The sequence below is a fragment of the Eutrigla gurnardus genome (genome assembly GCF_963514095.1).
Source record: "Eutrigla gurnardus genome assembly, chromosome: 23".
Lineage (NCBI taxonomy): Eukaryota > Metazoa > Chordata > Actinopteri > Perciformes > Triglidae > Eutrigla > Eutrigla gurnardus.
Genome location: NC_139934.1, coordinates 6,929,000 through 6,952,893, shown reverse-complemented (window position 1 = coordinate 6,952,893; position 23,894 = coordinate 6,929,000). Strand labels below are relative to the sequence as shown.

The 23,894-nt window shown below is 43.4% G+C and overlaps 2 protein-coding genes across 8 annotated transcripts in view; one reads left to right on the top strand and one right to left on the bottom strand.

The window, feature by feature from the left end:
* Positions 1 to 1,019: 1,019 nt before the first annotated feature.
* Positions 1,020 to 17,266, bottom strand: LOC311008967 (B-cell scaffold protein with ankyrin repeats-like). 3 transcript variants are annotated; one of them, XM_084002930.1, is made up of 16 exons: positions 17,202 to 17,266; positions 16,443 to 16,838; positions 14,710 to 14,852; positions 14,461 to 14,599; positions 14,209 to 14,351; positions 13,224 to 13,338; positions 12,348 to 12,544; positions 7,677 to 7,734; positions 7,236 to 7,451; positions 5,586 to 5,648; positions 2,935 to 3,041; positions 2,135 to 2,198; positions 1,962 to 1,991; positions 1,644 to 1,723; positions 1,509 to 1,543; positions 1,020 to 1,423 (listed from the first exon to the last, which is right to left on the bottom strand). In XM_084002930.1, exons 1-15 carry the CDS (start codon positions 17,212 to 17,214, stop codon positions 1,511 to 1,513), a joined length of 1,797 nt encoding a protein of 598 aa, XP_083859056.1. In that variant the 5' UTR covers positions 17,215 to 17,266; the 3' UTR covers positions 1,020 to 1,423; positions 1,509 to 1,510. The 3 variants fall into 3 exon arrangements, with proteins under 3 accessions (XP_083859056.1, XP_083859057.1, XP_083859055.1); XM_084002931.1 differs by having other exon boundaries at positions 1,509 to 1,546; positions 12,348 to 12,529; XM_084002929.1 differs by having other exon boundaries at positions 1,021 to 1,423; positions 1,509 to 1,546.
* Positions 17,267 to 19,373: 2,107 nt separating this feature from the next.
* LOC311008755 (protein phosphatase 3 catalytic subunit alpha) overlaps positions 19,374 to 23,894 on the top strand; it is a 50,602-nt gene continuing 46,081 nt past the window's right edge. For 2 of the 5 annotated variants that reach the window (XM_084002605.1, XM_084002606.1), the window contains exon 1: positions 19,379 to 19,664. In XM_084002605.1, coding sequence (XP_083858731.1) covers positions 19,604 to 19,664 — 61 coding nt within the window. In that variant the 5' untranslated portion in view covers positions 19,379 to 19,603. Of the gene's footprint in view, positions 19,665 to 23,894 lie in introns of all 5 variants that reach the window. The other 3 variants (XM_084002608.1, XM_084002604.1, XM_084002607.1) reach the window with 3 other exon arrangements.

Genomic DNA, 23,894 nt, shown 5'->3' with positions numbered 1-23,894 from the left:
TACAGTATATGTTGTTTTTGAAACCCAGTGTATGTTTGATCCCTTGTGTTTGATGTGGCACTGCCCACACATGGAGGCATGGTGTGGGCGATACGTGCCACCGAAAAGCTCCCTTATCTGCCTCCCTGCGACTGGGGAATCGTTCCTTGTGGCGGCGCTCAGATGTTGGTGTGCGCGGTGAAATGGAGGCCCATCTCGATGGCTGACGCGCAGACTGAAATATACGCTCAGCAGGTGACGGGCAAACATATGCCTCAAATGCCATGGGGTCCTGAAGCCGGATCATCTCCAAAGGCTAACTGGCAGGTCTAAGTAGGGACGGCATTAATACATATTATTCACAAAGAGCATGATTGAACAGAAAAATGTGCCCGGCGCGTACCCAGCTGCTTTGTTGGCACACACTCTGCCCGGGCTTCAAGACTGAGCTCGGATTTAGCCATGCATTCACTGAATTCCCCATGCACCTCTTATTCATTCATTCCGGCGCAGGCTGGGCTGCACCAACAAACCCGTATCTGTGTGTGTGTGTGTGTGTGTGTGTGTGTGTGTGTGTGTGCCAAGCGCTGAATCGTTTGCAAATTCTGATTTTCGATTAAGTAAACACACAAAATGTTTATTATTTGGAAATTCAATGGATGCGATTTTAAAAAAAAAAAAGAAAGAAGAAGAAGCTTTGTTTATTAAATCATTGTAAAGCCGTTGGTCACACACAGATGCGTGGCAGCTGAACAGACTTTCCCAGGGAAATTAAAGCCTTTGACCTTTCATTTCACACTCTCTCGCTGTTACAGCACCCCTCTGTGGATTGTTCTATTCACCCCAGTGAGCCGAGTTATAATAGTTTTTTTATTTAAATTCGACTTAATTAGTTGATGGGATGTGACTCATCTTAATAAAATGAAATGTTTTTAATGTTTGCAACCAGGTATTGATGTTCTTAATGTGCATTTACATTCATAAACCTGTATGGATGCATTTATTATTATTTTATTTTATTTTATTTTTTGCCTCCCAGCCATCAGGAGGTCAGCAGGTGCCAAATGTCTCCGGTTGCTTCACACAGTGAGTGTGATGGGTATATTTAGAGATACGGCGCCCTCTAGAGGTGGAAACATGAAGGGTTTTTTTCAAGCCAATGCTTGCTGGGAAATAGATTCCCTTTCCTTAAGAAAACATAATCATTTTACACTTTTTTTTTTAGATTTCATTAAATTGTTCATTGTGTGAAAAATTCATGAACAAAACTATATGTTGACACTCATTATATAAGAACAATCATGATGATTATGGAACATTTTAATTGGAGACATTTTATGAAATTCTTATTCCTTTCAAAATACATTTTCTTTAACATACAATTAAACTGACAGATCATATATTCAAACAGATTAAATCTGACATAACTGGGCGGGAGACGAGCCTGCAAACATGGAAGATGTGACACCATTAATAAGCTCGTATAAATATGTAGAAATGATTAATAGAGAAGTTAATTTCAGTCTTACCTTCACCGTTTGTCACCTTTGGAGAAGAAACTCACCTGCTAAACAATTACAGAGGGACACGTGTGAACGTTTCAACTCACATTCATGCATGCTGACTTCTGCCCAGCTGTCCCCGTGGCAACAAGCTAAACTCACATGCTGTCCCTTAAGTTGCTTGCTGTAAAAATCCAACTGGGCGGCTTGGCTTCCTCTCCGACTCTCACTCGCAGCAACACCTGGAGGGAAACGATCCAACGTGCACAGATGAACGCAGAATTGTTCAGTAAAATTTACAAAAAAAAAAACACTCCCATTTAGTGGTTAGTGAAACACACAAAGATGGCCACTGGGGCATCAAATCAAAAACACTTCCAAGAGGATTAACTCCCCACCACTGGGACTGGAGAATCTACAGAGGCATGCAAGCGCAGGTTTCCCTGCATGCAACACTGAGATAGGTCTTTAAAGACTCACTTGGCGGGTGATGAATGATGTTGATTTTATCTGGAGGGGGGAGAGAAGAAGAGTTTCCATTTAAAAGTATACACTTGAATACTGTAAGGTGGCTACTGCGTGTTGTTTAAGCTCTGTGGAGCTTCTCTGTGGCGACAGCTTGACCCTCACATCCAGGATGGAGGGATATTTACCGTAGAACATGTCATCCTCCTGTCTGGGGTTGACCATGTTGGTTCTCGGCTGACTCGACTTGTCCTGCAGAGAACAAGGTAAATATTAGACCTCCATTCTTTTACAAATTGTGAGATTTCCATTATTGATTTGTGTTGTTTTTTTCCGAGAGAAGGAGCACATCTAAGTTCTGCAGCTCGGCCATAAATCTTTATCTTGGTACCTTCGTGGAGGTCCGCTGCAAATAATATGCAACAACAGCAGAAAGCATGAAAGAGGGAGGGTAAGTAAGCCAAAAGATCTCGGATTTTGCTTTGTCACATTTAGATGCCAGAAAGACTTTTCCAGTCTAAACTTTCCACATTGGTTTCATTGAAATATTAACAAAATATGCAAAAACATGGCATCAAAAATGCAAAAATGCATGGAAGAATTTAATTTAAGTAAAGCACCACTAATCTCCCTTTACTTTCATTATTGTTATTGTGACTATAATATAATAATTTTCATTTTAGGTCAAACATCTCTAGCATATTGCCATTGTTTCACTACCTTTTGAAACTAATGATAAATCTGATGAGTAATTTGGATTTGTGACGTTTCAGTTCATTCTAACAACTCCTGTCGTTCCCTTCCCGGCCAGCAGGTGTCCTCAGCACTCCCAACCACCTGATCGTCACCTGCCTGCACACCTGACCGCCATTCCCCCTAATTAGACCACTTCTGATGGTAAGTGGTCCTTCATCACTGTCTCTCCTCCCTGTATCTTCACTGTAAGGCGTGTTCTCTTGGACCTTTCTGTTGCGTGATGCTCTCGTACCTTCTGAGCCCGTTGCCAGTCCAGCGAACCCGGCTGCTGCAGCCCGTTTGTCTGGTTTGGAGTGAAGGTGTCGTAGGTGGCGGAGATGCTGTATTCCTGCCCGCGTGCTGCAATGAACAATGACTCGATAAAACCTTAAATGAAACTTCTGTGACTGTGGTGGGGTCACTCGGGGTCGCCGACACAGCAGCGCAGGAGAGAAAATGTCTTTGTATCCCTGTAGGTGCTCTTCTCCTAAATCCTCTTGGCACCCACATGTGCTTAAATCTGCTGCCTTGTCTTTTTTAATGCTTTCCATCTTTAGGGGAGACCGGGGATGGTTGAAACAAAGGGATAGTTGTAACACTCTCAGTTTGACCAATCAGAAACGAGCTGTGGTGATGTCATCAATACAGTCCATGCCCACTGACAAATTGACCTCACTCGTGAAGCCTCATGTCTCTGAGTTGAAAACTGTCTGTTCTGGAGCCAAAAAACTATTTTTCAGGTAAGAAAGTAAAAATGTCCATCACAACTATTTTTTGCATAGTGTCCATTGTGTTGTTGATACAGTTGTTTCACTTACGTAAGCTCAAGTAGTAGTTTCTCTAGTTTAATTTGATGTGTTGCATTAGTGCTAGCTTTGAAGCTAAATGCTAAAAATGGTTAGCTTTTTAATGGCTGCCTGGCATGGGGATGGTTGTAACTGTTCTTAAAAAGTGTTACAACCTTCCCCATATGTTGACATTTTGTGACAAGCAAGAAGAAAGCGACAAAGAAAAGGCCCAAGCCTGATGACACTGAAGATGCCAACGCCTCAGACAATGAAAATGTCTGCATTGTGTGCTTGGAGCACTTTGATAACTCACGGCCAAGGGAAGTGTGGATCAGATGTCAGCATTGTAGATTTTGGGCCCATGAAGCCTGCACCCCAGGCAAGGACAACTACATTTGCCACAACTGCCTATCTAATTAAACATATGTGCCTTAGGCAGTTTGCTATCTTCTGCACCTTAAAAACACACTGTTCAAAAGAGGCAGTTCAACTATTCAAACACCTTTTAGTACTTACTAAGTATTTAGTGCAGCTTTGCACCACACTGTTCAAAAGTGGTTTGTTCCACAGAAATTCAAGTGTTCAAATACTTTTTCACATTAACGTGTTTCAGGCTACAAAACACACAAACAACAGACACCAGTTTATACTTTATTATTCTTTATTTTATGTTATATATATGTATTTATTTTATTGTATTTATTTTAATTGTATTTAACTTGTACTTTTTATTTATTTTTTAATCATTATTTTTGTATTCTGCCAAGTTTATGGTTCCTTCTTTATTATTCATTAAGTTCTTGCATACATTTTAAGTTTAGATCTTTTTTTAAGTATAATAATTTAATTGTTACATCCATCCTCAAGTAGTGTTACAATTCACCCCGGTATTGGGGTAGGTTGTAACAACATACCTCTTTGTGTTTGACATTAATTTACATAATCTGTGATGGTGTAGTAGAAGTCCAAGTATATGTCATTCACAGCAGACAAATATGGGTACCACATGTCAAAATTTGAGATCTCTAGCACCAACAACCACTGAGTTACACTTGCTCAAACAAAAGGTGTTACTATCATCCCCGGTCTCCCCTACTGTTCGTGTGCCCGTTACTACCGCAGTCACTTATTTCCCCGTGGTGATCGTTCCAGTTTCAATTAATTTAACAAAGCACCACGAATTATATAAGAATACCAACATTAACTGATGCTACCCAGCAGGTGATTCCGCCAGGTATTCAATCATAAGAGGGAAGTCAGCAAAAAAAAAAAAAAAAAAAATCATTGGCACAGTAAAAAGGCCTGCTGTTAGGAGTGTAACGTTTACAATCTGCAGATCTCAAAGTCATAACACGAATGCTGTTTAAAGAAGGGAGAATAAAGGCGGTGCAAGCAGAAACACATGGCCTAGTGTACTTCCAGCTGAAGGGGCCCTGTACGGCTACGTTTTAATGGCTGGATGAAAAAGCCAGACACCTCGACTAAGTTTCCCAGCATTAATATGCAGATGAAAACTCCCCAATGATGCTAACTTAGACCTTTTTGTAATGAAGGTATCTATTATCTATAAATACCTCAAAGGAATCTTACAAATTCTGAAGGAAAAGGGTCATTCCGTGTCATTTCATCAAATGCCTCCCACCTGACCATCTCAGAATGTCCTGTCAAAATTCTAGTTCAAAGACACACTTGTTGATAGGACAAATCCAAAATATTAGGTCTCTACTGTCAACAGTTTTCTCATGAAACATCATTGAATGAAGGGTAGTTTAGACGTTTTTTGGCATCATGCTCTGAAAAGCCATTTTTAAACAGCAATATCTGGAAAACTATCTCACCTGTGGCCTTCAAATTTTCTACAGTGTATATCTGTTACTAATAGCCTCCAGACATGAAATATCAGGGGTGTAGCTCAATGATAACATAGTATGGTAGGTACTTAAACTTCTCCCAAAATGTGGCTTTTCGAAATGAAGTAGCAAATTTGAAGAGTGGTTGAGCTTCCATTTTTGCAGATAAAAGACTTCTATAACTTCTGCCTCCATCTCTGGTGTTAGCTTAAACATTCTACAAAATATGGAATGACCCAAAAGTCATAAGCTTTGTTAACACTCACCTTGTTTAGTGGCAAGTGAATACACATCAGCATCACCCTGGGGTGTCTTCTTCTTCTGGAACACTGTGAACACAGAGCAACATGATATAGTCGCCTCTCACATCACATTTGTGTCGAACGCTACATTTACCACTTTTTTTCTGACAATGAAAACATTCACTTTATTGATTTCTGTGCCCCTGCATTTTAACAGTTCTGCCACAAGATGGCACCATACTCTAAATTTACAAACAACCTATTGAAGCTAAATGTGAAAGAAAAAACATCCTGTTAATGTTTCAGCAGAAATAATAATATAATTGAAGTTGACTCTCTGTGAAATGACATTTATCCAATTTGTTATTCCAGAGTTTAAAGGTGTGTTTCCCTCAGAGAACGACACACACACACATTCAGCCCTGGGTTGAATTAAACGCCCCAAATGATGTTGGTTGGGTAGCGAGCGCTCAGAATGAAAGGCTACACTGTTTGGCTGTCAGAGGCGGAGGGGAGCTGCGGCTGCGTGACCAACGCTGGGTTGAAAATTCAACATCCACACCCTGCGAGATAATCCCACCTCTGACCATTTCCTCCATGACAACGTCTCCCCCCCTTTTCCACTTCATGTTCAAACACTCGCTCACAACAACAACAGGCTTTATGAATCCGAATGAAATGGTTGAAGTGGAATACACATCCACATGCTCGTAGCGTTGCCTTTTTTTTGTAGTTTTCATGTCTAGTGATTCCACTCTGCTGCTGGCGTGACTTTTCATTCACATTTCAGTCTCATTGAGCTGGAGACGCTGCTGCAAACAAAAGGGGGGGAGAGAGAGAAAACCTCTCATTATTTCCAGTGGTGCAGTGGTCTCCAATAACCTCCTCGTCTAATCCTCCACCAAGCCCCGTCTCTCCCCTCCACATCTTCCACTGCGGCAGTGGGAGTGAGCAGCAAAAATGTGATCCTTGTGTGGTTTTTTGAAGCTCCACTGTCTCAATAGATGGAAACCTCAGGATCCCTTCTCCTTTTCTCTCTCTCTCTCTCTCTCTCTCGTGCGCTCTGGGGACAAGGACGATGGAAAACATGTGTAATGACTTATTCTGGCTGACTTGGCCTTGGTCTGGCCAAGATTGGTTGCAGATGGCAGCCCGGTAGTTCCCTCTCTGTAATTGAGAGGATCATTGGGCTGCAGAGAGTTCAGCGGTGCATTCAATTTCTTTTTTTTTCTTTTGCTTTTTTTTGTAGGTCCCATCAGGCAGAATTTTAAAAAAAAGGCTGCATAATGGAGATAAGGCGCCTGTTGCGTCACGTTGGTGTGTTTCAAATGATAATGATTAATTGTGGATGTTTGGAAGTCTCAGCTGTTTTGATGATTTAATAAGCCTCAATAATACCACTCATTTTTAGATGTAAGGGCTTTCTCTCTTTGTCTGTTGCAGCGAGCGTTTTCTATATTACAGGATCAAAACTCCATCACGTAAAAAGCTTCTCCGCTCTGCTCAGCAACACTCCACTGACGACGGCGATGCACATTCCAGGCACTTCCTCCCTCCCACATGATCTCCCAAACGCCCCTCCACATACTGTGCATGACTCAGTGTTTTTTTTTTTTACTCCAGCTCCATCATGTCTCCATCAGGGCAAAAGATGCAAAAAAAAAAGTCAGTTACCTTTGTTGATATAAGGGGTGCTGTCCTCCTTCACCTGGCTGACCTCGGGCCGAGGCGTGGGCGCCGGCGGGCGATTGGCGATGACCACGGCGTTTGCCGGGTTCAGGAAGGTGTCATATTCGTCACACACCCCCAGTGGGACATAGATGTCCTCATCCTCCCCCTCCTCCTCCCCCTCCTCCTCCTCCTCCTCCCCTCGACGCTCCTTCTCTACTCCTGTGATGGATGGAGTCATAATGCACAAAGTGTTTACCGGACTGGAGTTTCACCATGAAGTCACAGCAAATCAGAAAGCGACGCTACACGCTGTGCACCATCATAATAGTCGGTTGGTAGGAAATGAACAGAAATTTAGCATGCTGGGCTGGAGGGGAGGGGGGGACAAAGCCATTACTGGCTTTTCCTTTTTGTCATTCACTTCACCATCAGTCATTCACTCACCTGCAGCGACCATCATTTCGTACACGCCGCCATTGTCCCTGCTTGAGCTGAACATATTCTGCAACAACAGAGAGAAGGGAGGTGTTTTTATGCCTTAGAAGCAGCTCAATAGAGGCAATTTAGAATTCATGGAAAGGGATGTCTAATCTGTTACGTTGTAAGGTTGTTTTTTTGTTCATGTTTGCCAAATCTTCAGGCATCTGCAGACAGATTGTTCCTACGTTCCTGCTAATTCTCTCACCTGTATCCTCCCCAAAAGCACCACAAAGGAACATAAGATGATTATCCACTAAGCACTTTGTAAGCTCTTTCACACTATATGCTTACATCTGCCTCCTTGCCATAAAAGCCAGTGTTTTCATGTCAGCTGTGACGAACGGCAACCCCTGCCTGCTGTCGGATAACAGAAAGCAGTTCCCCCCATGACAGCAAAGCTGCTGCAGCAGTCTGACTCTTTTGCTAATGGCATGCTGAGGGACAGACGGGTATGATCAGGGTAATTATGAAATCAGACAATCTTCCCCTTCCAGTCCAAACATATCATTTAGTGAGCAATCCAAGACCCTTTGGCTTGATAATTAGACTGCATCTGTAATTAGATTAGCGACACGGCTATTAATTCACTGCCACATTTTGACTCCTGATAGAAGACTGGAGAGTCGTAGCATTTCGATTTGAAATGACTCATAGTGAAAAGCTGCTTTCTGAGGGTCTTTATTTTGACAGAGAAACAAGAAAGGAGGGAAAAGTTGGGGGGGGAAAAACAACAACCGCTATTCGATGTAACATTTTCTCAGATTTGCACTAACCACTACAGCGTGTACTGTATTTATTATGTATGAAAGGGAAGATATCAAAGAAAAACACATTCAGTAGATCAGAAAAGGGTGAATACAGATATATATTCATACAGACATTAGAAAAAAAAGTGTTATTTAGACATAAAGGATGTAAACAAAGCCCAGAATGAACCTGAAAACGCTGCTGTATTGTAGAATAAGCCTCCAAACAAGCAGACATCATACCTGTGATAATGCCTTGGGACTTCTAGGATGTATTTCTGAATTCAATAACAAAAAAAACTCCCAGTCAATAATATAAATCTTTGCATGAACATATGAGAATCAGATCACGACATCGCGCGCCGCGCTCTGCAGGCGGTTTCCAAGCAACACAGCAACTCATGACTAAATTACAATATTGCATATTCCAACTGCACATGACTGATTTTGTAGCCATGATTGCATTACTTAACAGTGGAGGTTCATAACAGGTAGAAAGAGCAGGTTAATTACCACCCCGGCTTTAACGTTGAGGTCTAATAGCTGGATGCTGCGAGCGCAATGTGGTATTTTAAGAGGTTATCTCTGGACGGGGAGGGGGAAAAAGGAATTTTATTTACTAACCGCGAATGCTGAATCATTTCTACAGATGTCTGAAAACTGCAGGAGCCCCGGGGCATTCCAGACAAAATTCACTTTCACCGCCGCCAACCGAGCAGCGGCGCTTCAGACTCAAAACAGCAGGCCCGATTTGGTTCAAGAGAGAGCAAATCTCAAGTGAATCTAGTCTGAGATAAGGAGCGTAAATCTGTTTTCACGGCAGCTGAAATGTTCAATTGACGGGGCTGGCTGGCTGGTCTCGGGGCCCCTCAGCGCCGGCTTGCTACACGGCTGTTTTCGGGATAAGAGCTGCGGGTCGTAACACTGGACCCGCCGCTAAAGAGCCACGTGGACGAAATCTGTCCCACGTATTTGTTTTTTTGTATAAAAACAGAAGAAATGTACGTCGGCAGGCAAAGAAACATACTTATTTAAGTGTTTTTTTAAGTCATGCATCATAGTACTACTGTATTCTAAGGTTGCAGGATGCAGATACAGTGAGCTAAATGCTAATGTCAATATGCTCACAGTGCTGGTCTTCCTGTCTCTGAAGTGGGCGTGGCTTTGACACGTTTGGTTCAATAGTTGCTAAAGAATCTGTGACTACAAGTTCAAACGATTGGCGTTATGGAGGCCTGAAGTGGGGCGTCTCCTTTCAGTCCTTTCAGGACAGTTGAGATCTTTTATTCTGGACCAAAATGGTGGACTGACATCCCCCAACCTTGTCCGAATGAGGAAGACCGCATTATTCAAATCAGAATCAAATCCGCGGTAGGCTTTACAGTCGCTGACCAAATAAACATGCAAAAACAACGTCAGCGGGATAAACAAATCAACAACAGCGTGTCCCCTAATGTTGTCTCAGCCTCCATTTGGATGAGCGAACGCTCTCCAGAAACGCGGCATGTAAACGGCTCTTTGGAGGACCGTACAGTTGCAAGCTCATTTGTATTTATCAAGCCCGGCTCGGTCTGAGAGCACACGGGGGACTCTTGGTGTTCGGAGTCCGTCTAAATGCTGAGTGACCCGCTGTTAAAATATTCAATGAGGACAATATGTTTGTGCTGGTAATTACGATGAGCGGGCACAATATGGCAGTCTGTGGTCATCGTCGATAATGATATTTTTCTATATTTATATTCCAGTTATGCTCCCCCTGAATAATTCAGTTGCCCCCCCCCCCCCCCCCCTCCCCTCCCCTCCGGAGCAGTTCACAGCTAATTAACAAAGAAGAAGTGAAGTGTGTTGCCAGGACAGACTCGTGGATGTGACGCGGGGGCCCTGTGAGTGATTCAGCCTGTGTACGGAGCAGGGGACCGATCCATCCAGGATTTATTGACAAGAGTGCTGCTTCGCCGACGCCCAAATCACTGATGCATCATGGGCTGATTAATTGGAGGTGGGGGAACACTGCAGATGAGTTAATGAAACACATCCCCCGCCCCCAAGCTCTCTTCTTCTTCCTCCTCTTAAGCACCAACACATAATGCATAAAGTTTTTTGGGGTTTTTTTTTGTACCATTTTAATTACCCTTCAAGAAAGCAACATTCAGCTGCTCGTGCATGTCGAACCTGTCTGTTATGTTCCGTCTATATGGGCTGGTTGAAGTCCCTGCAGGGAGACCTGTGTTTGACTCCGTCGTTCCCCCGTCAGCTCAGCCTCAGACTCGCAACGAGCACTTTGACTCACTGGAGCGGTCTGATCAAACCTCGCCGCGTCTGCAGTCACTCTCAATTAGCCGGCGTTGCTAGGGAGATAAATACATTTGCAACAGCTGTCGGAGTGTCTTAATTCCCCCCTCGAGGGCGGATTCTCTATAGGTTGATGCAAGCCATCGGAGGAAGTTAGAAGTTGTCAGTGTTTTTGAAGGGAAAGATGGGAGCAGAGGTTTTCGTATGAATGAATGATGATGTTACAAATTGCCTCTTGGGGGATTCAACTGCTGATAGGAGCTTTTAAGGGTTCGCCCCCATTACAACTGGATACTTGAACAATTTCAAGTGAACTACATATTTATGACAGGTATAGTATAGTTATTTGCAGAATACTATTATGTACAAAAATAAAATCTTAAGCTTGTCTTAACCACAGATCTTATTTACGACAAAACCCATTGAAAAGACCTTGAGACGAGGAAACTCTATAGTCTGATACATAACCATCGATCCATAAAACCCTTACAACACGTTTGCATGGATGAAATGACATTTAACATGTTACTTTAAAAGTGAGCTTTAAAGGTGCAGTTGGATTTTTTTTGTTTTTTTTTTTGGACAAATCCAGTCTAGTTGTTTAAGCTCTATTCAAATATATACATATTGTTATTTGTTTTCCCATAAAATAGGGATCATGCTCAAGTGAAAATGTCCATTTTCTGTAATATTTTCACCAGGAATGATGCCGTAACATTATACCACTTTGCACTTTCCTTTAACAGTAATGTCCTCACTGCCTAATGAAATTAGCATTGGGAGGGAAAAAAAAAACATTTTAATCCTAGTATCCTTCGGATTGATCAAATAAAGGGATGTGCATGCATGCGAGGCGCTCTATTAAATCTGGATTGCTGCTTTTGTGTCACTCTCCACACGTTTAACAGGGAGAGGCTCTTCAAATTAACGCGGGGGAAATGGCAGCTATTACGCAAGAAAAGCCGACATTAGTGGCTGCATTAATTGTCTGAATGTATGCAGACGAGCTGCCATTGTGCATGCATGAACAAACACCGTCTCTGTCGGTGGGGGGGGGTGTTCCATTAGGAACTTCCCAGCCACACATATATAGGATGCGAGGGAGGAGGGTTACCGTGAATCCACTAACCTTACCATGAGCTGGATGTAAAGACACTAGTTAGGAGGGAGTGAGGTCGTCCCCCTGACATGCAGGTCACCCTCCCCGCTTTTGCACCTTTTTTCTATCCTCTCCATTCTGTTCATTATTGATAACCACTCACCACTCACTCATAGTCCCCCAGACGCTGCATTGGTGTTAGGGAGAGGATTCCTGAGTGCTGCACTTCATCCCCTGGCTATCAGACCTCAAACAGCGATTCCCCAGCCATCAGCAGGTAACTGAAAACTACGGCATCGAGGTGACATTATAGACATCTCTAGATACGAAAAATAATGTCATCCGGTGGATCTTATCAGCCCACAAGGCACTGAACATGAGAAGCTGTCACCAGATATTGACGTTTTGAGAAATGTCTCAATAGAGGGGGTCAATAGAGGACGAATACCAACTAGGGAATGGGGGGGGGGGGAAGCACTATTTGAGAGAAGTATTTACCAGTGTTTCCTGCAGTAAGACGTGAAGCTCGGCGTGGCCGTGACTCTCGGCGATCTCGGCGGGAGTCTGTCCGTGGCGGTTGGCTGTCTGCAACGCTTGCTCAGCGCCCGGACACCGAAGGAGAAGGCTGGAGACGCTCTTGAATCCATACTGGGCGGCAAAGTGGAGGAGCGACGGTGCATCTGCATGGCGGAGCTCTGATGTGAACATTTGCCAGTTTTGAATATTTATTGCACATATATATGTATATTTTGCCAGTACTGATAAGTCTAGTTCGGCCTGCAAATAAGGATTTCAGCGATGACTTCCCTTTTACAGGTGATGACTTGAATTCGACCCGATGCGAGCGATCTAGCACAATCAGGAGAGTCGAAGGGAGACGGCTCGGAGGCACTTATTGACCTGTTTGTCACGGGGAACATTTCCCCCTTCGCCCTTTCTTTTAGCAGAGTTAAGGATCAATCTCGGCAGCTGATGAAGCCATCAATCTCCCCGCATAATGAGCCAAGAAATAATGGAAGGCTTTCTCTTTCGTCGGTGGATCTAATAATGTGCATCGTGCAACAGGAGCGCGTTCCAACTGCGAGACTTATGTTCAACCCACATTGTTGCATAAACACAACGCTCGGAGGGAGAGGAGCGACTCCAATTGACATCGTGTTGTGGTGAGGCATTTGCATAAATGCTGTGAAGGTGTATTTCATATGGCAGGGTTTCAGTTAATCATCTCCTGTTGCAAATTTTATTCTGGTGTGTATCCATTCATACGCCAATGAGATATTTTACAGATGTCTCCATGGATATCCACCCATTTAAAGAAAGTTCTCACAGGTTTAATGATGATGATTTAATCGGCCAATGTTTTTTTTGCTGTACCTCTATCAGGGGTATTTTCACACTGCAGTCCCTGAAATCCTCCACCGGGCATGCCCTCCAACAACATGGAGGACAACTTCTGATCCAGCGTCTCCACCGAGGACTCTCCAAGAGCCTGAAACCCAGAGAGACAAACAGTTCACAAGCATTTCTTAAATAATATATGGCGGCAAGGCAAGTCAGCACAAGCAAATGACTGACTAAACTTTGACTTTGATGAGCAAACAAGAGCATCCCCCCCCCTGACTCCCAAAAAACGGTGGCTTTTATGTTGAAATAAAGTCTATAAAGATGCCAAGTCGAACATTACCGCATGCATTAGAGTGCACTCGTGTCGGTCCAGACTTTTTAATTTGAAATTCTCTTGGCAAATTCTGCTCTTGGCATTGCTCAAGTTTACATCTTCAGCAAAAGAGAGCTAATCAGATGAAGAGTTCGTGGCAGTGGGAGAGCCGAAGCCCGCCATCTCTTCATTTCCTGAGAGGAGATGGAAAACAGCGGCGCACATAGACATCAGAGGAAATATGCAGATTCAATGAATCTTCTGGTTTCCCCCCCGTCTGTCTAATGACTTGAAGTGGATCGATTATAAACAGCGTTTTTGGGGCGGCGACTGCCTTATTTTCTGTAACTGTGTTATGCAACGATGAGTCACGAAGCAACACAACACATGCAAAGTGCCTCGGAAGAGTCGCTTTTATTGAGGAGGGAGAGAACAGCTTTCACTTGTGTTCCCTACGTTACTAAATCAATGATCGATAGAGTTATTTGAATGCATTTGCAAGTGTTTGCAAATGCTCACTACCGTGTTCTGTGCAAACAAATGAAGCTTTTTGGCCCTGGTGCAGGTCAAGAGTTGAATGTTTTAGGCATGTTTTATGTTAGCCTGCCAGCTAACATAAAACATGCTATGAGTTGAAACCCATAGCATGTTTTATGTTAGCCTTACAGCTAAATACCCATATTTAAGATTTAAAGACTTTACCTGACACATGAAGTCTACAGGGTCTGCTGCTTTCCCCAACAGGGAGGTTATTTCCTCCATGTTGCTGTAGTACTGCAGCTGTGCCTTGCTCAGTGGCACCCCGCTGCTATACACAGTCAAGCTTACAGTTCCTGCTGGAAAATCTGCAATAGAAAACATACAAAAACTGTACACGGGCAGGGCTCAAAAACTAAATAAAAGGTGATTTCATTGTATTTCTACCAAACTTTCATCATGTGTTTTTTTGTTCACCTGGTGCATTGACACACAGGATCCGCTCATTCCAGCACGCGGCCTTCACTCTCAGCGTCTTGTTCTCACCGGTGAACTCAACCTCCGCGTTGCTGCCAGCCGACTCGTTTTTCAAAAGAATGAACACTTCCATAGAGCTCTGCCAAAGAGACAAGCACAGTGAACTGCAATGCAGTCAATGTTCGGGGCGCTTTATGGAAGGAGGAGAAAAGAAAGAAGAAATGCCTTACTACCAACTGAGTGCCTCACCCTGCAAGGAACTCTGGAGGGAACGACCGCAATGCCGGGTCTGACACCGCGGGCTCCGGTTGACTGAGTTTGTTCCACCTTTTGCTCTGATCCCGATAGTTTCCGTGTCAGGGGGTTGACATTTGCTGCTGTGGCTAACACACCTGCAAAAAGACGTGACATTTACTGTGATCTCGTGCTGAATTGGCCACCGATGATGTCTACAAAATTGGCTTCAAATACCACGAGCTAACCCCGGGGTCATTTGTAGCCGCGGCAGCGGCGTCGCTCGAAGGTCGGGGAATGTTGCTCCGTTTGGTCTGCCACTTTGGTCCAAAACTGAAATATTACTCACTAAATGAAGCATTGCCAAGATATTTGACATTTATGGTCCCTCGGAGGATGAATCTTCTGCTGACTTTTACTTCAGCACCGCCATCTAGCACTGTTGCCAGGTCCAAGTTTTAATGGTTTATGACTTAATACCGGCAAATCTAATGACATTCCCATCAGCCTATGCTGCACTTTGTGATTAGTGGTGAATAGCAGATGCTAACAAAGTAAAGTAGCCTAGGATACAAGTGGTAAACAATGAACCTGCCCCCAGTCCACATGCTAACATGTTAGCATTGTCATTAGCGAGGATGTTAGCTCGCCTTTAGCTCAGTAGCCTCGCAGAGCCCCTAGCATGATTGTATAGTCTTTGTCTTATTATTCAAAACCCAATTGGGTAAAATGACATGAAATCAAAAACTCATTACAAATTCACATTTTCAGTAATGCAAATAGGAATTAGAAAATGTCACGAAGGGCACTTCCTTCAAACTCATCAAACACCCACATGTCTGTCGCATGTGCTAACAAACAAAGAGCATCGTGCCGTGTGAATAGGGAATGTGCTTCTGGGTTTAAATATAACTGTTGGTGGTGATCCTGGCCTGAAGCACTTCACTGTATCAGTGCAATGAAGTGATGCAGAGTGCACTTGGATTTGCATGGCTCACAAAGAGAAGGGCAGTCGTGGCCAAAGAGGAAAGACGGGCGAATTTGCATCAGATGTTCCTCCTGCGAGCACACACCTGTTTAAATACAAGCCCCCCCCCCCTTCTCTGTTTTTATGATTTTATACAAAGAGTGCGATTAGAAAAAAAACAGGGGATGGAAGCAGAGGGTAATTGGCGGGGTAGATGAGGACATGCTAGAGAGACAGTTTCACTAAAGAAATCTCTGCGGCTGGTGCCTTAAAAAATATTGGATGTCAATCTTCGGCTCACAATTCGCAGGGGGGGGGGGGGGGGGAAGAGTCAGTAAACAGGTTTCCAAGCTGCTGCTCAGGCATTCGTGCAAATTATGAGCATTCTTTTCCCCTCGCATTTATGGCGAGGAGCGGCGAGGCCATGTGAAATCTGTCCTGGAGGCAGCGTTTGCTGAATAGGCTGATTGTGTTCCGAGTTAAGACGAGGATGCACACTGTGGCTAAATTGTTTGATGGCCGTGCATTGATGTATTTCAATTCATTAAGCATGGATTTGTTCTTATTCTGATGAATAATCATTATATTTCAGCTCAGGAGTGATTTATACATCGTTGGTTTCTGAAATAAGGTCAGGGGTCAGGGGTCTTTGAGGGCATCCCAGTAAATTATACAAATATTCAGATTTTATTAATTGACATGTATTCATTCTACAGAAGCTGAGCCCCCACATGGTTCATAAAACATCAAAATGATACATTTTTTGGAGTCAATGCCCTACCTTTTCTCACGACATCAGTCACGGCGGACAAGTATTCGTGAGGGTCTTGTTCACTGGAGAGCTGCAGGCACTCGTCGCCATTCAGGGGCACCAGCTCCAGCAGCGGGGTCAGACTCTCCACGCCGCACAGCAGCACCACCACACAAGCCGCCGGACGCAACACGCGGCCCAGGAAGAAGCGCCACTTCCGGCACGGAGCCTCCAGCATGCCCTTGGAGAGGATCAGGAGCTTGCAGGTGTAAGCGGCCAGTCTGAGGTAGTCGTCCTGCCGGCTGGACACTGCAGCGATGTCGTAACAGCAGATCCCAGCCTCTGAGATGGAACCGGCGAAGACCGAACGCAGATAGGTGGCCCATTGCTCTGCCTCGGTCTCGTAGATGATTAACAGCTGCTCACCTGCGAGAAAAGGTATTCAAGTATTCTATGGAGGGTAAAATACATCACATTCCAACTTGACTTTGCATTTCTGCTGCATGAGACGGAACAAAAGAGTCTCCAGACTTCTGTGCAGCTGACCCACATAGTGGAAAAACACCCTCATGAAATGGCTGAACTATCATCACAAACCTTGCCATCATTGCATTGACATTGATAAAGATACACGAATGCAACAAAAGGTTAATACAACATTCTTACTATATCAATATATTGTGCCGATATTAATAAAAAATGTTGCTCCGAGCGTTGCAAACAATCATGACTGAGCAAGACTCACATATTAAAGTGATGAATCATTTTGAAGTGAATGCATAAGCTTACCGGTGTGGCTCATGGCTGCAGCTGCTGTACGTCTGCAGCTCTTACTTCACAGTGACATGCAGGGAAACGGCACTGCCGGTGTCAGGAGGAGCTCAGATAAAAGGGAGTTTCCTGATACACCTAAAGGGACAAAGAAGGAACATGAACCCTGTCCTCTGGTCTGGTGACGAGGAGTTTGTTCCATGTGATTTACTGCACCAGTTCCATGGCAGCGATTCTACGGCATTTAATCAGTGGAATTAAATGTACTTTGTGCATACGATGGAAAAATTCCCAAAACTCATTCTGTGGTTTGGACATCAAAAGCTTGTCATGGTTTTGCTGCCAGCATGTAACTATTACTGGCACTACCAGAAACTGGTACGCAAAGATGGATAATTATAAATGTGCAGTCATTAAAAAAAATATATCAGGATGTTTATTCACTGAAGTAGGATTGTTAGTAAAAATAATGACGTAGCTCAGCGTTTTATGACATGTCATTAAAAGGCATAAATCTGTATGTGAAGCTAGAAAGAAAAAAACAGCAGATAATAAGCACAAAGATGTAATCAGAAAGAGGAAAAACTTGAGTTACAGACTTGGCCACGGTTTAATTAAGTGTACGGAGGGCAAAGGGTGCAAAGCAGAGCATTAGAACCACGAGGTGTTGAAAACTAATGATCAAGTGTGAATGTCTCCAAAAAAATAAATAAATAAAAAGGCTGTCGGATGTTCTGACCTACCATGCACGCTACACAGTCCCTCATTGAGAGAAATGCTAAACTCGTGGCTTAATTAACTGCCTCCGACTGCCAAACAACTGACTCACACCGTACCGGCGTCTCACTAATCGCTGTTTGCCACCATTTATTTCCCGTGAGCTGCAGTGGGGGTAGATGAAATTCATAACCGCTGAAGAAAAACGAGCCGGGGGAACGCTGAGGTCTCCTACAGGCGAATCACCGGGTGCCGTGCACCTGATAACTCACCAATGAAAGATCATTGTGTTCCATGCATACTTCCACTCACATATTCTGTGCACCTACTATGGTCTAATCACAAAGACAGAATGCTGGATCTTCAACTGAGCAGAGCAAATCCTCTATGGCAGACAATAAAGCCGTGACTAGTGACATTGAGGCAAATAAAATGGCAGGTTATCCGTGACCTCAGTGAGATAAGTTTATTAACACTGTAAACAAAGCGAGACTGAAGCTGCAACTCTTGTCCTGAGGGTGGCACTGGAGGTAAAGTATTCAAGAATGCAAAAATAGAAAGATCAGCAAAGTTCACCCAAACTAGCAGGGTTCATCCTCGGGCAACTATGAAAATCCAAAGGAAATCTCATGAAATGTTTTACCTTTTATTTAGAGATCAAGGTTTTTTTTGTTGTTTTTTTCAAAAAAAGTGGGCAAAGTGAAAATTACGCAGATAAAAATATATTTTTTGACTACAGAAGTAAAAGGGGAAAAAAAGGGGAAAAGTTAGTTATGACAAAAAATACAAATAAGTACAATTTTATCTCAGAATTTTGATTGCTTGTCTCAAAATGTTCACTTACGAACTCATGTTTGACTTACCTTATCATAATTTTGACTTTTCATCTCATAATATTTTTCTTACTATCAGATTTGTTTTCAAGATTTGTGACTTTTTATCTGTTTATCTCATAAACTTAGTTTAGTAAATCAAGAATATTCACGTTGAAAGAAGTGCAGTTGAACACTGGCACATTTACAGAAAGGTTGATTGATTTATATTCTATAATAAAGAAATGAAATGGTGTTGTACCATTCACATTTTTACCATTTGTTTATTTTCTTTTTACATATATTTTTTGAAATTCTGAACTGAGAATGTATTTCCTCGGTGCAACATTTTTTCAAGAGCTAATTTTAAATGTAATAATATGTTTAGAAAATTGGTCTTTTATGAGTTAATTCAAGTATTTTTTCTCGTGTAAACCCAGCAACAATTACGATAAATTAATGACAGCATTTTCTGAGATTGACACAGAAGCGGACCTTTGATAAACTGAGTGTACGTGCGGAGTGGCATCTTTTGCCGCTCTCCACCAATGGGAAGCGTCGGTGTGGTGTTCGGTGGGTTGGTGGGCGGGTCCTGCTGGCGACAAGCACGTTAGATTGCACACTGCGCTCAGACAACTTGATACAGAGTAACAGTAAATCAGACGGAGCAGCTCCTACGGCACCAGCACAGTGAAATTGTAACCCCCGTTGCGAGTATTTTTGGCCGCTGATAGGACCGAGTGAGATCACCGCGGTCGCTTCTTTTTTTTTTCTCTCTCTCCCTCCCTCGGATAGACTCGAAGAGTTGTTCGGCAGGAGCAACGCCAAGGGATCCGTTTTTCTCCCCCAGTCTCATTTCTGCTTATATCTAAATATTATATCACACTGGAAATGTCCGAAAACAAGCCGAATGATGAACCGAAGTTATCTACGACGGACAGGGTGGTGAAATGTAAGTGTGTTTTTGAATTTGCTTCACGCCGCTAGCTTCCCCTCTGACCACCAGAACCCAGACTTGAAGAATTCACGGTCGCAGCAGCAGCGGCGGCGGCGGCGGCGACAGAATTGCTGGCTGTGGAGGAAGAAGGGTGTTAGCCGAGCTGTCACAGCCAGCAGCGAACTAGGAAGTGAGGGCAACAACTCCAGTCTGTGGGACCGGAGCGAGAATTTCCTTCTAGAAAACGTGTCACAGCCGCAAGTCTGTCCGCGCGCCGCGAACACAGCCCCGACGACACAAACTGCCAGATGCGCGAGCCTTTTAATTCCGTATACGCGGGCGGCGCGCGCGCGGCTTTTACAGTATGCATGCAGATTATTGCACAACCAGTGCAGTCGACCCAAGGGCGATTTCCCCTCATTTTGCATGCATCGCCAAGCATAGTTTTTCACCTTTTTTTTTTTTTGCATAACACCACTGGATGTTGCCTTTATGTTTTCGCTGCATTTCAGGAGGGGTTGGGGCTTCCTGCCTTCTGTACATTTTTTTTTTTTTTTTTTTTTTTACAGGTCTGACATTCCACCTTTGCAGTCTACCATAAGAATGCAATAAAGATCATTATCAAGTCCGACCTGCCCCTTGAACACGCAATGGCAGCAACGCAGCCTGCCCAGTTTTGTGTCAGTTGACATCTTGTGTTGACTCAAAAGGCAGCACCTCTACTTTAGTCCACATTAAAGCAGTTTATGTGTGTGAAAGTGAACGCAAAGACTTATATTATGTTAATTTGTGCTGGTTGTGACCCAGCACTAGTTGCAACCGGGGTGTGCAAGAGCAAAGGGGGGGACCCCACTCATTTTTTATTCATGCTTATATCAAGTGTAGATATCTGTGCCCATTAAACATCGAGATTTTGCTGATAAAGGAGCAAAAACCATGGCTGGATGTTAAAGACGAGCCTGGGCTCTATTGCAAATAAAGAAAAATAATGTTTAACAAAAAATCATAACTGCAACAAAGTGTTTTTCGGTTGTGTTATGGCTACATTTCGCCCCAGAAAATGGGGTTCAGCGTTAAAAAAGAGAGAGTCGCAGCATGTCCCGGGTGCTTTTTGTGATGAATATTTCAAGAGATCATCCCCTTACAGTCTCCACCGACTTGAATGCCGATGAAAAATGGATACGACAAGTATGAGTGTCGAAGAGATTTAACATTATCACTGGGAGACTTGGCCCCGCCGTGTTGCAGGCTACACATCTGAAGCTACTTCCCCCCCTCCTTTTAGCTGAGGAGATGCCGCCGGGGCTGCACGTCTGAACACTTCTTTGGTACTGGGCTCGGTGAAGGTCTTAATCAAGTTAAAATGCATTGATTAGTCAGCAGAGAGGCTTTCAGGGGGAATCTGAGAGCCCCCGTTTCTCAGGCTCACCCTCTTACGCCCCGGTCATCAGCGAAGTAATTCAACTCATTATTCATTCAAGTTTGGAGGAGTCTTGTGTTTTGGTAATGCATCAGTATTATGACAACAGAGATGCTGGCTGTGTACAAAGCACCCCTCCAAAATAACTGCAGGCTTTAGGTGTGAGGTAATTTGTTTTCAGCTGCCCGGTTCGCCCCTGCTACAAGGTGTCAGTCTAACTTATCCTAAGTGCTTTGCATCCACCTGTTTTCGAAATGCATTATCATAATGCTCCCGAAAGCCACCGCCGCATGCACAGCAATTACTCATAAGAGTTTAATCAGCCGAGGCAGGAGAAGTTGCATAATTTTCCATCATGTTTTTGTCGCAGGGCAGAAAGATACCGAAGCATATGAGCAATTTCCAGCGTGTAGCCATTAGATTTAATGAGCTCTGTTACTTTTTATGTTAGCCAGTTGTTTGGTATTCTTGTTGTGTATAGAATTCTCGCTCGTTGGTTGACCGTCGCAGCTGTTTGCCGTTCATTTTTAATTTGTCTTTGCCTGATTAAACGGCGTTTCATGTTGTGACTGAAATGAGAATCTTGGGTCCGATATTGTGGTTTTTACGAAATGTTATTAGTCATATGGCTTCGATTAACGGCGATTTTCATGATGGATAAACTTGCCAATACTTTTTTTTTTGGTCCATAAAATATCAGCAAATAATAAACAGCAAAAATTTGAATTTTCCACAACCCGAGTTAATATACTCAAATTGCAGGACTGGGCAAAATATCGATATTCTATTGCTATCATATGACTTTCCTATGATTTGATTTGAATGTGGGCCGCCTTCAGTTGGATATAAAATAAATAAACAGCAGACAATATGGTTGTCATGGTGCAATCGTGACAACCACCACGCTCCGAAGCAAAAAACGAGCACGGTAATGGTGTTTTTCCGTCACCGGTTGAGAAGCAGGGCCTCCGCGCCCTCCCGATGGCGGGTCCTTCTCTACGAGTGGGGATGGATAACATCTGACATTTGACTTTTGAGGAGAGGCCCCCATGCTCAGACATGCGTGGGTCGGAGAAACGGCGGTGGTGACAGCGGCGCAATGCCAGCCACTGATCCCAGCTGGATGGCTGAGTCATTTATAGAACGGAACATTAAGTAATGCCACATACTTGATCCTTGCCTTACACTTGATCACCTGCATGCGATTCTGCCTCGTGCTCCTTAATCTGGCATGTGTGCCCATCGTAGGGTTTCTTTCTTGTCGGGTACAAACGCACTGTAATACAGACATATAAAATTACCATTTGTCAGGAAGTTCCCCTTTGGCGCGTTGCCATTCTCAGGAATGTTTAGCTCGTCATATGCTTTATTTGTATGGCATTGAGGGGAAACATAAGTGAGTTATATTCCTGTGCCACTCAGCTGTCTGTCATTTTTTAAAGTTTTGGTGTGTTTTTTCCCACGTAATTTATTCTTCTGCAAGCCTGTCAATTTGAATAAAGACAGAATAATGACCTACGTGTGCTGCCAGGATGGAGATGAAACGCGCGAGACGACGCCAAACTGTATTTACGCGTTTGGCGGTCCAACATTCTCGTGGTGGTCGCAATGAAATTTGTCTGGCGCCCAAAAATTAAGCGTTTATTGTGCTGATACAAAGATACCGATCATTGCAACGCAGTGCATTCACTCTATTAGATTGCTTTTCCTCTAATGGATTGAATTGATTTCTTATGTTGCCTAAGAATTTGATTCATTCGTGGTACAGTAGATGCTCAGCATTTCTTATACTAGAACGTGGGAGGGTGGGGGGGCTGATCAATCTTTTGTGTGTCTGTGATTGTGGTGAAAAAAATATAATTTTTCTTCAATATCCATATTGTATTTATTAATCATTCTTTGGGAACAAAATAGTTGTATTTTACTAGATCATACTAGAGCTAAAATGTATCCACATCAGTTTTGGTAATAATTACCGTCAGTCATTTTTCTGGGAAAATTGACAAAAATATTCCCTAATTCAAGCTTCTAAATTCAGCTTTTTTTTTTGCTGCTGCTGCTTTTCTTTGTCTTTTTTGGACTGTGGGTTTGGACAAAACAGGCAATTTAGAGATGTCATATTTGGCTTTGGGAAATTGTGATCGGCACTTCCTGTGTTTTTTTAAAATTTATAATAAACATAATAAAACATGTAGCACTAAATATTCTGCCACCGTAGCATGCAGCTAAACACAAAGTATTGATTCCTCCATATAGCACACTCGCTGGCTGCCGCTACCTGCCTGTGATTGGTTGGATTGGACAGTTGACCTGTGAACTCTGTGCTTGACCTGCTTCACCAGATCAGGTGTTAAATAGCAAACGGTCAATATCTTGCTTTAAGTATTTGCGGAAGGAGAAAAAAACATCATGATGCACGTTTATTATTAAGCGTGCATCATAGTTTGCTTGCTCAATTGATTTTCCGTGTTTTCTCTCCAGGCTTCAACCCGCCATGAACAACGGTCACAAGGTTCAGGATGGGTGTGTCTGTGTGTTTTTCTTTTCTTTTTCTTTGTGCAACTTATCTGAATAAGTTATTCAGTCCCTGCTCGCTGTCATGTCTCCTTGGAGGACCAACCTCCTGGTGGCGGCTCAGCAACTTTTGACAGAGGTCCACTCAAAAACTCCTCGACGTGGAAACGTCACATTCAGCAGAAACAAGTGATCGAGCCTGTCACGTATCTGCTTGCCTAGTCCAGTAACGGTGTATTGCATCATGGCGTAGTTGGTGGAAAAGACTCGAACTACCTCTGTTGTGATATGATGCTCAGATACACAGTCTG